The 13,731-nt window shown below is 36.1% G+C and overlaps 3 protein-coding genes and 1 long non-coding RNA gene across 4 annotated transcripts; 3 read left to right on the plus strand and 1 right to left on the minus strand.

The window, feature by feature from the left end:
* The first annotated feature begins 601 nt into the window (after window positions 1-601).
* LOC111829585 lies at window positions 602-2,123 on the plus strand. Its single transcript, XR_002832953.1, has 2 exons — window positions 602-1,311; window positions 1,577-2,123. It is a non-coding gene; the product is annotated as an uncharacterized LOC111829585 (long non-coding RNA).
* Window positions 2,124-4,119: 1,996 nt separating this feature from the next.
* LOC17880135 (UDP-glucuronate 4-epimerase 1) lies at window positions 4,120-5,647 on the plus strand. The gene has a single exon (XM_006282554.2). It carries the CDS (start codon window positions 4,302-4,304, stop codon window positions 5,589-5,591), a length of 1,290 nt encoding a protein of 429 aa, XP_006282616.1. The 5' UTR covers window positions 4,120-4,301; the 3' UTR covers window positions 5,592-5,647.
* Window positions 5,648-7,565: 1,918 nt separating this feature from the next.
* On the plus strand, window positions 7,566-8,832 carry LOC17879285 (tetraspanin-9). Its single transcript, XM_006284962.2, has 2 exons — window positions 7,566-8,141; window positions 8,416-8,832. The coding sequence occupies exons 1-2, from the start codon at window positions 7,644-7,646 to the stop codon at window positions 8,728-8,730; spliced, it is 813 nt and encodes a 270-aa protein (XP_006285024.1). The 5' UTR covers window positions 7,566-7,643; the 3' UTR covers window positions 8,731-8,832.
* A 38-nt stretch (window positions 8,833-8,870) lies between these two features.
* LOC17880106 (WAT1-related protein At4g30420) lies at window positions 8,871-10,712 on the minus strand. The gene is made up of 7 exons (XM_006285107.2): window positions 10,487-10,712; window positions 10,234-10,308; window positions 10,028-10,144; window positions 9,700-9,943; window positions 9,440-9,598; window positions 9,213-9,364; window positions 8,871-9,123 (listed from the first exon to the last, which is right to left on the minus strand). The coding sequence occupies exons 1-7, from the start codon at window positions 10,663-10,665 to the stop codon at window positions 8,892-8,894; spliced, it is 1,158 nt and encodes a 385-aa protein (XP_006285169.2). The 5' UTR covers window positions 10,666-10,712; the 3' UTR covers window positions 8,871-8,891.
* Between the last annotated feature and the right edge of the window lie 3,019 nt (window positions 10,713-13,731).

Genomic DNA, 13,731 nt, shown 5'->3' on the forward strand with positions numbered 1-13,731 from the left:
AGGACTTAAGCACTACTGGTAGCTTGAAGACAAAGATACAAACAATGCTATTGTATTTACATGTACTAATTATATAGACGTGATGGACCCTAATTGTTCACTCCCATTTAAATATAGAAAAATATAATTTGTAAGTCAAGCAAGATCTCTCGCAAATCATTTCTTTCCCAAAAATACAATTTGAGTCTGGAAACAAAGAATCTTTCTGAATAAACAAGGGAAAAAATGTTAAAAAGGAAAAACAAAAATGAAATAATAGCTAGAGTCATCATTTCATTTACAGAGTAAAACTCGATTTTATCAACTTAATTCACGCGTTTGTAACATAATCTCTTACCCGAAACATACATACTACAATATCTTTTTTTCCTACCAATATACTATGAGATAGGAATCTGTCTTAGACCAACATTATAGGGCAGATCTTAGTAGATCTTAAGGTTTATTTGGGTTTTAATTAAATCATAAATACACAAAACTGAGGAAGAATCGATCTTGTATAAGATCGAAAAGGAGGTATAAGAAGCGCAAACGTGTCAGCGTCTGATTGGTTATACTAATAAATATATAAGCTAAAAAAAATCATTTATCATAATTTTTCTTCTTTTTTCTTTCTCTCTCTCTCGTTCGCAAAAGAAGAAGCAGAAGCGATTTGGGCGATTCATGTAATTCGGTATGAATCCGCCGGAATCAATCATCTTCGGCCGTCGTCCCGTCATCCTGAAGAACTCCAGCGATCCTTCGCCATCCTTCTTCTTCCTTTACTCCGTTACGTCTCCTTTTTCACATAGTTCGCTCTTTGTTGATCTTTCGATTTCATGCTTAGTTAGGGTTTGTACTAGTCTTAGGGTTTTGAGTTACTTTACTTGTCCGATTCACACACAAAGAAAAGCTTGACTTTTTTGCGGTTATTGTGTTTCGTTGATCTTGTATAACTTGGCTGTTCTGTTTGATTCAGTACTTGAATGCTACTAAATTTAGACGATTTGGTTTATAGAGTGTGTTGGAGAGGGTTGCAGTGATTTGGATTTTGATGAGGTTTGTTTTGTAGTGTTGTGGCCTCTGTTGGCTTTTGAGAAGAAGCATCTCATTAATTGCATTGTTCTATCCATCTTCACTCTCTCCATTTCCTTCTCTGTGGGGATTTGCTGCTCTCTTTCCAAAGTTATGGATAGATACAGAGATATCATGCATACTTGGTCTGCTTCTAGTGTTGGAGTGCTGATAAAATACATATTGTCTCAGATCCACTTGCCGCTTGTTGCCTTGGATTGTTCTCTGTTTGAAATAATAAACCAACATTGGATAATGGTATTGCATCTAGATCTTTGTTTCTGATGTAGCCTTGGTGTGTTCTGACTTCTGAGTACTGTTCTCAAGATCATAATAGTTGAAATATGGTGAATCATGGAAAAGAGTAACATGGCATGAGATGATTCTTGCTTTTATCAAGAAACTTGTAAAGTTGGCTCTGTTTCTATAACTAGAGTTGCACACTTGCACCATTTACTACAAAAGAACAATGTGATCTGATTAATGGTTAGAATCTAATTCTATACTCTCTTGTGAAAAGCAGGGAGGATTGTTATGGAGGCTGCAATTCTCACAGCTGCGATGGTCTTTGGGCTAACGATCTACACCTTCTGGGCAGTAAAGAGAGGTCATGATTTCTTCTTTCTCGGACCATTCCTCTTTGGTGCACTCCTCATTAACCGATGAAACAGATGCAGCTATTCCACCCTCTAGGGAAGCTATCATAGATGATATTCAGCGGATTAGCTTCAATCGTGTTCTGCGGATACATCATCTATGATACGAACCAGCTGATCAAGAAACTCAACTACAACGAGTATATCCATGCTGCCATTCGTCTCTACATGGACGTCATCAATCTCCTCTGCATCATGAGCAACGGCCAGTGACATGTGATTCATCTTGTCTAGTGGTGTCCTTAATAGCCTACTAATTCTAGACGTAGATTTATTGAATATTAAGAAGACAATATAGATGTATCGTGACTTGTGAGTGTTTATTGCTTAACAATACCAAACATTTTTCACAAGCAGATTAGTATAGCATGTGATAAAAGATCCTCAATGATATAGAATATATTTGTTTTCTAAGTCTGGTTAATAGATATATTTCAACAGTAATATATATCTATTACTTCCAACTTTATATTTTTTATACAAAATAACACAAACAACAACAACAAAAATTAATAATATTAAGTTTAAAATCAAGTTTAAAAATATTGTACTTTATCTTATAATTTATATCTTATGTATGTTTTCAAATTCTAAATTTGCAATAATTATAAGATTTTCATAAATTACAAATTACAAATTTATTTAATTTTTTAAAAAATTATTATTTTCTAAGATACCCAACTTAAGATCCTACCTATAATCACATCACAAAACTAAAAACAAAATTAAAACTCTTAAACTCTACTTTTTAAAATTTAATACTAAATTTATGCTAAGATACCCTAATTAAAATGCTACCTATAATGATGCTCTTATATTCAAATAATGATATACCGTAATAAAATATTAGGAATAATATTTTCTTTAAAAAAAGAGGAATACTATCAAGAAAACAAAAAATAAGGAAAAGCACCGTCCAAAGTTACTTACTGTGTATCACCGGTATTATACGCCTATACGGTCTGACGAAAGACGAAAGCCTTCCCGATAGTTCCGGTTTCCGGTGAGCGGTGACCCATCCCTTGTCTTATCTATGGTGAAACCGCGACTTGGGGAAGCGGTAATTGTTTTATAGATGATGATGGATTCGTAGAAACGGCACGCAGTTTTCTTTTATAAAACATGTCAGTCATTCTCTCATCGCTTTCCCAAAACAGCCAATGGTGAATGCTGTGGTCCGCACGTCCTCCTCCTCCTCCACATTATCCTGTTTCAATATTACTTTTATTATTATTTTATTTTATCATCCCAAGCAAACTAAAACACTCTTAGCTTAATTACTAGTAAAAAACGATTACACATTTATACTATTAAATATACTTAACACGTCTTTCTACTGAACTTGACCAAGTGCGGACCAGTCGACAAAATCATACAAAGATATCACTACTATAATTTAGTAATTTACTTCACTAATCAAAGTAATAACAAATCAGCATATCTTTTTATCTTCTTATTGCTATCTGAATTTATTCGAACCCCACACTGCTCTAAATGTATACATCATACATCATACTCACAAGAATTACAACTTATTCATAGAAAATTGTAAATGCCACCGATTATATTTTTTCTTTTTGCTTTTTTTTTTTCTATGCTATGTGAATGTAGTTTGAAGATAAATATACACACTTTTTATTTTGTTATCCACGGACCAAGCCTTGCGATACGGACTCTGTTTTATAAGAGCCATCCTTTATAAAAAAAAAAAAGGAACACACCACAGCCGCGATGACATCACCTAGGCAATCAGCATGTGGTCTTTATGAAGAAGTTTAGACAAAATTAGTTGTAAGTCGGTCGCACGTTCTTGTTTACAAATTTTGTAATCAAACTTTAATCAGAGATAACCATGTGTGTTAAATTGTTGAATGAGTTAAATGCTAGTATTATTCGACGCTTTCACATTTATGTATCATTTTTAATCTTTTTCAAATTGTGTATAGAGAATACAAAATTTTACCAATCGTAACAAAAAGAATACATATAAAGAAAATATAAATGCTAACTAAATACAGTAGTAGTATGGTCAAGTGAATCAGATCACAAGGTCGTTTGTCTTTATTTCTTTTCTCTCCATTCATACATTCAATTTTGGTGCTTGATAGTTGTTTTTGTTAAATACCTCCGTGAATTGCGGTAAATTGGTGAAATAAAGATTACGGTGCATTTAGCATTTATCCACTTTTTTAATAATAATTAATTAGTAGTATGACCATTTTTTTTTTCCTTTCTGTAAACAAAATAATTAGGATTTTTTTTTTTAATATTGTAAAGAAAAAAGAAATGGTTTTGTTAGGAAAGAAAAAAGAAATGACAATCTGGCAATCAAAATAACGCGTCTCCTTGTCCCCTAACCCCAACCTGTATATATACTTCTCCGTCTCTTCCTCTTCTCCTTAGCAGATGCTTTTTGTTTAACCAACAAAAAAAAAAAAAAAAAAATTAAAAATCTGCATCTGCCTTCTTCTTTCTTCTTCTTCTATATCTGTTTTACCCCTAATTGTTTCGATACATTTTTGTTAGGAAGAGAAAAAAAAAAAAAAAAAATTTGTTAAAGAAGAAGAAGGGTAAAGGTTTCATTTGTTGATTATGCCTTCAATAGAAGATGAGCTGTTTCCGTCAACGCCGGGTAAATTCAAAATTGACCGGTCTAACCGTCAGCTCCACCGTTGTTTCGCTTCGACGAGCACCATGTTCCTCTGGGCTCTCTTCCTCATCGCTCTCACCGCTTCTTACTTGAGTTTCCAGAGCTTCGTCGATTCCGGCAGCCGCTACCTTACCGCTTCCTGGGGAGGCATCCAGTGGGAGAAACAGGTTCGCACCTCCGCTCAGATCCATCGCTCCGGCGGTATCTCCGTCCTCGTTACCGGCGCTACCGGTTTCGTCGGCAGCCACGTTTCTCTCGCGCTCAGGAAACGAGGCGACGGCGTCGTTGGACTTGATAATTTCAACAATTACTACGATCCTTCGCTGAAACGCGCCCGCAGATCTCTCTTGTCGTCCAGAGGGATCTTCGTCGTCGAAGGAGATCTCAACGACGCCAAGCTCTTGGCCAAGCTCTTCGATGTCGTTGCTTTCACTCACGTTATGCATCTCGCTGCTCAGGCCGGAGTTAGGTACGCTTTGGAGAATCCTCAATCCTATGTTCACAGCAACATCGCCGGACTTGTCAATCTCCTCGAGATTTGCAAAGCGGCGAACCCTCAGCCGGCGATTGTCTGGGCCTCGTCGAGCTCCGTCTACGGCCTCAACGAGAAAGTTCCGTTCTCCGAGTCAGACCGTACAGATCAACCGGCGAGTCTCTACGCCGCAACTAAAAAAGCCGGCGAAGAAATCACCCACACTTACAACCACATTTACGGTCTTGCCATTACCGGTTTGAGATTCTTCACGGTTTACGGACCCTGGGGTAGACCGGACATGGCTTACTTCTCGTTCACCAGAAACATACTACAAGGTAAACCGATCACAATATACCGGGGGAAAAACCGGGTCGATCTAGCCCGGGATTTCACATACATCGACGATATAGTTAGAGGCTGCTTAGGATCTCTGGATTCGTCGGGTAAGAGCACCGGGTCGGGTGGGAAAAAACGTGGAACAGCGCCGTACCGGATCTTCAACCTGGGAAACACGTCACCGGTGACGGTGCCGATCCTGGTGGATATATTGGAGAAGCATCTGAAGGTGAAGGCGAAGAGGAACTTCGTGGAGATGCCAGGAAACGGCGACGTACCGTTCACACATGCGAATATAAGCTCAGCCCGAAACGAATTCGGGTATAAACCGACAACCGATTTGGAAACCGGGTTGAAGAAGTTCGTTAGATGGTATCTTTCTTATTACGGATACAATACTAAAGCCAAGCTTGTACATTAACCGTGACATTATTATTATTATTATTAATTTTTAATGAATTTTTTGTTTCTTCTTCATACTTTAATCTTCTACATTAGCATTATTATGTGATTCGTTCTTTAGGATAACTTTCTGATGAAATTTTTCAAAAAATATTCGTTTCTCTTGAGACAAGAAAAGAAAAAAGAACAACACCGTATCATTCATTATTAGTGTTAATCGTGATTGTTAATACAAGTAGTAATTTGCTGTAACAAATGAGTAGGAATATATATATATATATATATATATATATATATATGTATACTATCTCTCGACAGCTGGGGAGAGTGTGACAGCAGAGGAAAGTTTAATATATATGGAAGTGGTGACTGGTGAGTGGGGACTGCGACGACGAGACTTGATAGATATTATAAAAAGGTGTACGGTGACCGTTGGATCCGCTGAGGAATTTAATTGAAGGAGTCGTAATCTAACGGTCCAGCTGTGATGTACTCAATGCCACGTTATCTTCTCCACCGACAGTACAGAGTACTTACTAATCTTAATGCTCTCCACTAATTATTATCATTTTGTGTTTAAGCAAAGAGAGGAAAGGCTGTAGAAGTTTCCTTTTCCATAATATATTAGAAGTATCATTTTTCTCAATACGTGAAATTTGTATTTTTTTTTAATTTTTTTTTCTTAAAGATTACGGATGATAGAAGAATATGCATAACTCTAGAAACTAGTCATCATATTTATATGACATTCTTTTACATGTCTACTATCCAAAACCAAAGATTAAAATTTTCCTTAAAGTAAATCTTTCGTGTGTGTATGTGTTTTTTGTTCTTTGCCCACCCGCCAATCACATTTTTGTCCATCAAATGGTGGTTCAATGTGTTGAAAACAAGTACATATAACATAATTTAAGAATGATACAAACTTTTTTTGTAATATTTGGTTGTTAGAAAAGCCAAAACAGATACATAAAGTTGTCAAATGTTAATTTAAAAAAAAAAAAACTTATCACGGGATGTAATATTTGTGTTACCTTTTCTGAACCGAGGAAAGTAAGCCCGTTCGGTTTGGTTTAGAAAAGCCAAAATAGCTTGGGTCTATTCTTGGGTCTAAAATCTAGATGAGATGTGTAGATAGTTAATAGAAAACCAGTACTGTAGTTGTATTGAAGATTGTTTTTGGGGTTTTTGCATTGCTATATTTTAGTTGCTATTTATATATATATTCTTGTATTGTTAAGTTTTGGTTCTTTGAATTTTGAGTTTATGGATATAGAAGAAGCAGAGAGGATGTTTTGGTAATACATTTGTCATAGTAGGGACTACGGTCACGTTGTTTACGTTCGTTTTTTTAATGGGTCTCTCTATGATATTTTTCTGTAACATATATCCAACTTGTATACGTATTATATTCTATGTTTCTCAGTATATGAAGATCAAGATTGTACCAAAAGCTCAAGCATCTCTTGACGTGTCTATAGTTGGGAATGGGATTATAGTGTAACACGTCGCATATATATTTTTCTATAATCACAATGTTTCGAATCACTTGCAAAAAGGAAATACGTGTGGAGAACACGCGACAACGATCAGCTCATTTCACACGTTAAGTTTATGTATGGTATGTGACACAATGTCGATGATACCCACTCAAACGAATTTGCGGAGATTGTGATCATCGAAAAAATCAAAAGGAAAGAGATCCGTAAGAACAAATAACTTAAGATTTTTGTATCAATTAAAAATCTGTAAATCCTTAAAACTAAATTACTCCGATCGTTCAAGCGCGTGAGAGTTACTGAGATATTCCTTAAAAGGTATATTACTCAAAACTCAAAACGTTTTGAAACTGATACATCCTCTGACGAAGAAGAGACAATTAGTAGTACTCGTCGTGTAATCATATAAGGTAATAACGAGACTTCTTTGCACACATCTCTTCATCTTCCACTACGCGTTTCACTTTCATTGCTTTATAAATCCGAGGTCGCCCTTCTTAATCTAATCACACACAGATCCCTTAATTTCTATAGGTTTCTCCAAATCTTTCGACTCTTCTTCAATCATCACCATGGTACGTTTTACCAACACCCTCGTAGGAATACTCAACTTCTTCGTCTTCCTCTTCTCGATCCCGATACTCGCATCCGGGATCATGCTCAGCGTTGAAGGCTCGACGCAATGCGAGCGGTTCCTCGACAAACCCATGATTGCACTCGGCGCATTCCTCATGATAGTCTCAATCGCTGGAGTCGTGGGATCTTGCTGCAGAGTGACGTGGCTCCTCTGGTTCTATCTCTTTGTGATGTTCTTCTTGATCATCATTGTGCTCTGTTTCACCGTCTTTGCCTTTGTTGTCACTAGTAAAGGATCCGGCGAAACTATCCCCGGAAAGGCTTATAAAGAGTACAGGCTTGAGGCTTACTCTGATTGGTTGCAGAAGCGTGTGAACAACGCTAAACATTGGAACACCATCAGCAGCTGTCTCTACGAGACCAAATTGTGTGCTAACTTCCCTGTTCGTGAGCCTGATTCTGCTTTCTTCAAAGAACATCTCACTTCTCTTGAGGTAACCAGTTTTGAAACTCCTTTAGTCCAAATTATTTAGAGGTTGAGAAACCAAAAGCTAGATTTCAAGGGCTGGCTCAAAGGTTGTCTTTTTTAGGGTTTTGGTCTGATCCTTTTCGTATACATCACCATTTTCTACACAATTGACGATCCCGTGACAATATCATTTTTCTTACTAAATTACAAATTATGAGTCTAAAAGATTTGATGGCTAGTGTTTTCAAGCCTGACCTTTTTCGTTTGGATGATGAGTTTATTGTTTGTTTTGTTTACAGTCTGGTTGCTGCAAGCCTTCTAATGACTGTAACTTCTTCTACATAAGCCCAACGACTTGGAACAAAACGTCAGGAACACATCAAAACTCAGACTGTCAACTTTGGGACAACCAGAAGGAGAAGCTATGCTACAATTGCCAAGCCTGCAAGGCCGGTTTTCTAGACAGCCTCAACAGCTCATGGAAAAGGACTGCCACTGTCAACATTGTCTCTCTTATAATCCTCATTGTAGTCTACGGTTTGGGATGTTGCGCCTTCCGAAACAACAAGCGAGAAGAGAGTTATGCCCGTTCCTGTGGCTTTAACCATCCTTGATTTCTCCCTGTCTGTTTTTCTCTTCTAATTTGCGCTAGGCGTATGTTACTCTTGTTTTAAGCTTGACTTTGATTTTTTCATTAATAAATCATATTACGTACGTTTATTAGAGCAAAACAGCTTTCAAAATTTAAGAAACAGAAGAATGGAAGAATCTTGAATTAGTTTAGTTGTTGATGTGTTTGAATTTCTTCTATTGAGTTGTGTTTGGACAGAAGAGGATTCTTCAGGTCTCTGTTACAGATTGTTTTGTTTGAAGAATCTTCGATATGAATCTTCACTTCTGATTTCTGATCATTTTCTCTGATCTGTTCTTGATTCATCATGACATCTTTTGCTTTGCCCCAGAGAACTGTGTATAGTCCCATTATCACCCCTAATCCTCCGATTAGGCTATTCCAAAAGATCAAGAAGATAAAACAGATTATGTTTATGGATTGTAGTTATCTTAAGTTTTCCTTATAGAGTATTAAGTCTCTTACCTTCCAGTGTATATCTCTTCTTGAAAGAACAGAGCAGCCAAGATTGTGACAATGACTGTACAAAGAGGGTTAAAAAGTGCAGAGAACACAGGACCTCTCTTTGATATAGCCCAAGCTTGGACAGTAAATGAAAGTGCCGACGCCCCAATTCCCTTTCAAAGGCATGTCATGATTAGATATCTTTGGATTTAATAAACAAATAACAGAGAAATGTTGTATGTGCGTACTGCATAGAGACATGTGGCAAACTCGGAGTAGGAATGAAGAATCCAGGCGTTTGAATCCTTCTCCAGGAAGAAAGTGACGACCGCACATTGTATTGTTCCGAATAAACACATCCATGCTGATAAAGAGAGGTTATCCGGGTAGTAGGTAGAGATCGGTACCTAGGGTTTTGTTGAAACAAAAGTTGACTTTCCTTCTAAGACAAGAAACTTTACCAAAAACCACAAGTGTGATGATCTTTGATTTGTTTAATAAAGTGTACCTGAAGAATAAGCCAAAAGGACCAGCAAAGAGTGCTAGAGAACAAGAACAAACAACCAATCAACCACATGTTCTGGTCTTTAAGAATATTTCCCAATACCGATTTAGCAAGTGGTAAAGCTGATTCTGAGTTGAGAATCTTTGGTCCACGAAGCAGAGTCATGGAAACGGCTCCTACTACACAGAGAATTGTCCCTGCAATCTTGGCTAAGCTTCTTATATCCCGGAGATTCAGTTTCTCGTATCTAAAGATCATAAATAATTAGTACCACACATCAATCTTGTTTTCACAATTTCCATATGTAAGTGTAGACTATATGCATATATACCCGGCGAGAAATGAGATGAGGAAGGTGATTGCAGGAATGATGTTACCAACGGCACTTCCCATGGACGATGAAGTTAAATAAAGACCTTCAAGGTACAGATTTTGATTTACTGTAATGCTGCAAACAAATAATAAGAATAAGTCCAAATTCATCTAACTGGAGTTCCTAATAAGTAATAAAATTAAAATTTGTACATATACACTTACCCTATAAGCGAGACCAAAAATATTAAAGAAAAGCTCCTTAGATCCAAAGATGATATAGCTATCTCTGATTTTCTCCTATCACATATGTCAAAAGTTAGAAATCAACAATGTATATGTGAATCAATACTCAAAATACAAATTCACATTGTCATTTTATTAGGAGATATAGATAAAGGTGATTTTGAAGAAAGTAAAACTTAAAAATTCACATTTCCATTTAGAAGAGAGGGATGAATAATTCAATTAAAATTACCTTGAAAAGTAAAGAAATGGGAAGATGAAAATGGTTGCAAAGGCTTGCCTATAGAGGATAAAAACGCGAGGGCTTAATCCATTAACCAAAGTAGCTCTTCCAAAAAGAGTCACTCCTGCATAACACAGTTGGATCATCGTCATTGCCATTTCTGGCTTGTACTCCTCCATCTTCCCCATCTCTTCTCTCTCTCTGTCTCTGATCTCCTCGTGAATCTTACTTTTGCTCTCAGTGTTCTCTATATATTTTCATGTTATGTGTATCGCTGTTTATATTGCTAGGAAGATGTTGTCAATTAATTGTGCAAACTATATATTAAACATCATCATCCAATAGTTAATCATATATGCTTAGCGAATAATGTTATATTCGGTTGGCCAATACGTACTTCTTTGTCATATTGTGGTTTTGAATATTCATTTGGTTAAATTTTGGTCGAAGTTGGATGTACTCGACTCGACGTCGTCTCATCTTATTGTTTTGGGAGAGAACAAGTCCTTTACGAAATCAATGAATCTCTACATTTCACTTTGTTTTAATACCACTAGCATCCGTGATTTGTTAATCAAAACCATTGGCTACTTGAAACTGTCTACATCATTCAAGTAAACTACAGTTACTTTTTTGCTAATGTAAATTTTAATAACATGGCACATTTGTTAATGATTATATCTGTAGGCACCATTTAAAACCTTATAGTTTTCCTGTATAGTGGATTCTAGTACAAGAGATCTGATCATCTTAACATGAAAGCTCTTCCCCACACTTGGTCTTAGTGCAGACGAGTGAGTCCATGAGTGATGACTAGGTTCTTGTTTTTTTAATCGTATTTTTGTTTGATCAATCGAATTATTAATACTTGTACCAAAGTGCAGGCACTTATATAATATTATCGATCTAATGAGAATATCTGTTTCTATACACAGATCTAGAAGATGAACTAAAAATAACATTGAAATGCAATCGTAAGGATACCCCAACTGGCCCTCAATTAATATTCTTCTTAAACTTCGTTTTGTTAAATTTGGTGAAATCTATTAACAGTGACATTAATTAATATCATTTTATACTTAAAAAACAATGGCATGATTTAAGGAACACAGTGCCTCTTTGTCGAGGGTTCCTGCAAATGATAAATATTTAGATGCTAAAAGACCTTCTTCTGCTCTTGATCCTTTGTATCATACTTTACCTACAGACATGTCCTTCCTCTTAAGTAACTAACTATGAATAGCTCCACTACAAAGAAGGATGTAGATATAATCATATAATGCATGTTTTTTTGGGCCTAAATATGTATTTTGTTGGGATTCTTAAAGCATGAAGGAATTTGAAGCATAAAGGCAGTTCAAAATAAAGTCTCGTCTTTATGGTATCAAATGTCTTATAGCCTATACCAACCTTAACGAGAGGAACTTCCCATGTGGGAAACACCCACTAGCTCCTCCAATAGCAGCAACTAGCACAATTTTTAATCACAATTCGTTGTAAATTTTGTTTTCATAATATGAAGTCGAATCTTCTTTTAACATGTTTTACAATGCTTACTTTTATGGTTGTTTCGTTAGCCTGTTAACATTGTAAACATTCATATGTTTCAAATCATAATGTCGTATAGATATATTATGTACCCAAACGCAGTACATAGATACAGTACAATGACGTTTCTATTCTTAAGGCTTCTTAATAAAGTCGCCAGTCTTCACTCTTAAGACTTTGATTAAGTAAGCTTTTCAAACTTCTCTCGTAAACAACTACTTTGAACTTATTAAGAGTAATTAGAGAGGGAGAATTTTTCACTTTTGTCCTTGGAAGAGTACGGAAGAAGCCACTATCTAATCTCTCCCTTGATTTAAGGGGACAAACATATCATTATAAAGGAGATTATGTTTGTTGATTTTAGATAATACCCAAAAGTATTATACAATTAAAATAAAACAGTTACTTTAATTGACTTTTTCGGGCTGTATCGGTCGTAGACTCGTAGAGATATAGTAGATACCATGAATGAAAGATGAAAAGCTAATCACCACCTCACTATTCCGTCGGTTCTACCTTTTTAATAACTTCAAATTATTTCACATGCCCTACCTATATAGACTATAGTATACATTTATCTAATTAAGACAATGCGTTATATGAACATGATAAGAATGGAGGTCAATATAAAGTTTGAATGTAAAAAAATAGTAATTAATTATGGTAACATTAAACGATAGCTAACTATTTTCGTTTCAGATCCTATATCGTTTGTTAATATATAATTAAACATGGAATTTTAACAAACACATATGCATGGGAACTTGATTTCGTCCAAGAACTAAAACTCTAGCATTGAACAAATTATGAATTCAACGTTGATCTTTTGATTTTGTCGGATTCTTCCATATCTATTTCACCATGATGAGTGATGAAACGATTAGCCACGCCACCAATGATCTCAAACATTATTTATATACTTTAGTTACATCTGTCTACAGTACCCAACGATAAATAATTATCCGGCAATGTCAAGTACGAGATATCTCTGTGTAAATCAGTACCATTGGTGTTTTTAGATTCATTACACTACTTAACTTGATTGTACACCGATCGATCCTCAGATACTGGAGAAATTTATCAACTACTATTTTGACAACTCGACCTTGTCAGTAAATCTAAATTTTCATGTGTTATAATGAACTTGAAGCATGATCACAGCCGTCCCTCCGAGAGACAAGAAGCAAGGACCACCGTTGAAACCACTCTATTTGGTAAAAATAAAAAAGAACCAAAGAGGTCCCTCGTTCCTGTTGGACAAGGGTCCCTCCACGTGTGCACATGCTTGCTTCGGTGGACGCGTGCGTGTATTAGAAGAGCGTTCCCCCTCGTAACGACGTCGTTCAGAATACGAATACGGATGTTTTAATGAAGGCACAAAACAAAAACATTATAGAGAGAGAGAGATGGTGACGAGGACATGAGAGATGGTGGGCGTGTAGAGTTCGGAGAATGATTGTTTGAGATTCCCGTAATTTACGGAGATCCATTGGTCTCTCTTCACACACCAGACGATCCATGTTCGATGTATTTTGTTGGTGGAATAACAAATCTTTTTAATATCAAAAACTATTTCTCTTCTTTACCTATAAGACTATATATTTATAGGACATCAATTTCTACATATATGATATATTCATGTACATCATTATCATCCATATGTTATATTTATGCACATCTATCAATATCATTGTTTCGTTTTCTGG

Source organism: Capsella rubella, unplaced genomic scaffold (genome assembly GCF_000375325.1).
Source record: "Capsella rubella cultivar Monte Gargano unplaced genomic scaffold, Caprub1_0 scaffold_7, whole genome shotgun sequence".
Taxonomy (NCBI): domain Eukaryota; kingdom Viridiplantae; phylum Streptophyta; class Magnoliopsida; order Brassicales; family Brassicaceae; genus Capsella; species Capsella rubella.

Bases quoted from the DNA above. Each gene is read 5' to 3' on its own strand.
- LOC17880135 (XM_006282554.2), top strand. From the start codon at position 4,302: ATGCCTTCAATAGAAGATGAGCTGTTTCCGTCAACGCCGGGTAAATTC.
- LOC17880106 (XM_006285107.2), bottom strand. From the start codon at position 10,665: ATGGGGAAGATGGAGGAGTACAAGCCAGAAATGGCAATGACGATGATC. The intron at 10,309-10,486 runs GTAATTTTAATT...CATATGTGATAG, and splicing joins CCATTTCTTTACTTTTCAAG to GAGAAAATCAGAGATAGCTA. The intron at 9,599-9,699 runs GTACACTTTATT...ACAAAACCCTAG, and splicing joins CCTTTTGGCTTATTCTTCAG to GTACCGATCTCTACCTACTA.
- LOC17879285 (XM_006284962.2), top strand. From the start codon at position 7,644: ATGGTACGTTTTACCAACACCCTCGTAGGAATACTCAACTTCTTCGTC. The intron at 8,142-8,415 runs GTAACCAGTTTT...TTTTGTTTACAG, and splicing joins AACATCTCACTTCTCTTGAG to TCTGGTTGCTGCAAGCCTTC.